The sequence below is a fragment of the Entamoeba nuttalli genome (assembly GCF_000257125.1).
Source record: "Entamoeba nuttalli P19 unplaced genomic scaffold asmbl_6667, whole genome shotgun sequence".
Taxonomy (NCBI): domain Eukaryota; phylum Evosea; order Mastigamoebida; family Endamoebidae; genus Entamoeba; species Entamoeba nuttalli.
The window spans coordinates 902-3,002 of NW_008578201.1; the positions used below are offsets into that span (position 1 = coordinate 902).

General features: G+C 23.5%; 2 protein-coding genes across 2 annotated transcripts; both read right to left on the reverse strand.

Annotated features, from left to right (window-relative positions):
- Window positions 1-360: 360 nt before the first annotated feature.
- On the reverse strand, window positions 361-1,247 carry ENU1_158090 (hypothetical protein; the record flags this gene model as incomplete). Its single annotated transcript, XM_008860776.1, has 2 exons — window positions 361-527; window positions 572-1,247. The coding sequence occupies 2 exons, from the start codon at window positions 1,245-1,247 to the stop codon at window positions 361-363; spliced, it is 843 nt and encodes a 280-aa protein (XP_008858998.1).
- Window positions 1,248-1,439: 192 nt separating this feature from the next.
- On the reverse strand, window positions 1,440-1,613 carry ENU1_158100 (hypothetical protein; the record flags this gene model as incomplete). The annotated part of the gene is made up of 1 exon (XM_008860777.1): window positions 1,440-1,613. The coding sequence occupies one exon, from the start codon at window positions 1,611-1,613 to the stop codon at window positions 1,440-1,442; it is 174 nt and encodes a 57-aa protein (XP_008858999.1).
- Between the last annotated feature and the right edge of the window lie 488 nt (window positions 1,614-2,101).

Sequence of the window (2,101 nt, forward strand, 5' to 3'; positions counted from 1 at the left end):
TATTGGTATATCGTTTACTTTTATTATAATTGTTATGCCATTTATTGTTACTGACATTCATTCTATTGTATGACATTGAATTTCTATGTCTTATTTGTTTTTCTCATTACAATACACAATGATATTACTCAATAACAATGGTAATAAAATTTATTAAGTTTTGCATGAGAAAAGAGCAAATATTTTTTTACATAATTAGTTTATTAAAAAGAATAAATGAATATTTCCATTTTATTACTCTGTTTGATAATTAACTATGATGATAATGTAGTTAAATTATATCAGAAAGAGTAAGGGTAGGAAAAAACAAAAGATAAAACAAGATTAACAAAAACTAATAAAATAATAATAGTTATTTGTTTATTCCTCTTTCTTATACCCTTGAGTTGATTTAGATAACATTAAAACTTTTTGAATAAACCATTGGAAAAGTACATGTAAATAATAAACAACAAATCCAAATATCCATCCTAAATAATGAACAAATAACATTGCATTTAAACGATAACGCTCTCCTTTCCAAGGTGCTAGAAATGAGTATTAAATAAGTGATAATAAAGAAAGAACAAACAAGAATGTGGGTAATATAACATAAATGACAAATTTAATCCAGTTGCATATGAAAAAGGAACCATAACATAAAAAGCTAATAGAAGGAATAAAAATACACCAAAGAAATAATAACCAAAGAATTGTCTAATTGTTGGACGAGTATTAGTTACATTAAAAACAATTGGCATTAAAAATTGAAAAGTATGTTGAATAAAATACATTGGTTTTTCAAAGAACAATATATTCTTTTTTGTGTCAGGAAAAATTAATGCTACAGCAGGAAGACATGAGCAATAATATAGAAATGGTGTGTGTTGTGGATAGAAGAACAAAACTATTGACTGAACAAGAAGTACACAATGACATGGCATAAATATTGAAACAATAACACCTCTTAAATATTTGTAAATAAGTTGCATTATAAAGAAAAATATACAAAGGCAACCAAGAATATTATAATACCATTTCTTTTCATTTTTGTGTACTGTAGATGTTTTAGGAAATATTAAATAACATAGAATTAAATCAACTAAACAAAATGGAATTGCAAAGAGTAATTGATGAACATTTTCTCTTGGTGATACTGTCCAAAATCTTTCATCATCATTTTTGATTGCAATATTAATTAATCCTTGTTCTAATATATCAATAATAGGACTCATCCATGTTTCAATGAATGTATTAAATTGATCCATAAACAAATCAAACATTATTCATTTGTAGATATTAAAAAAAAATTGAAAATAAAAAAGGGTTTTATAAATATATCGAAATCAAATTATTTCAAAATAACTTATTTTTAAATATAAAATTCTTTTAAATTTTTTTCTTCAATTTAATACATCAAAATTTAAACAAAAAAATCTCAATTTAAAACTTCATTTATTTTATGCGAAACACTTAATGAATGCATAAATGACTCCTCCAATACCACAACAAATAAGCCATAATAAGAGACAAATTATAAAGTCAGTGTCAAACTCTCTAGTTTTCCACCAAATAGCCAATGGTGGAATGAAAATACACAAAATAAGAATAATCAATGTATCTGAATCTCCCATAATGCTTTATGAATTAATTGTAGTATTTTCAGAGTTCCTTTTTTAATAAAATCCCACGTAATGACACATAATGAGTAGTTTATTTTTAAATATTCTAGAATATTCAACTGTTTAATATTCCTTTTTTAATTTAAAAAAAAAATATAATTAATAAACCCTAGTGATAGGGTTTATATAAACCAAAAATTTTATTTGTTTTATTAAAATACACATTCAGTTCCAATACCCATATGTGTTATTGGTTCATAGGTGTGTGATAGTAAATGAAGAATTATTTAATACTTTACTTCATCTAATCTTAAGTGTAAGTGAAATTGTTATAATTCTTCAACAATTATCTTTTCCTTAAAATTCTTTTATTTATTATTTTATTATTGTTAATAAATCTTTTTGTTTTTTAGATTAATTATAATAAATTGAAAATGGCAAATCTGAAACATCACACACAAATACTAATCCAATTCACGATTCAATTCACGATTCAATTC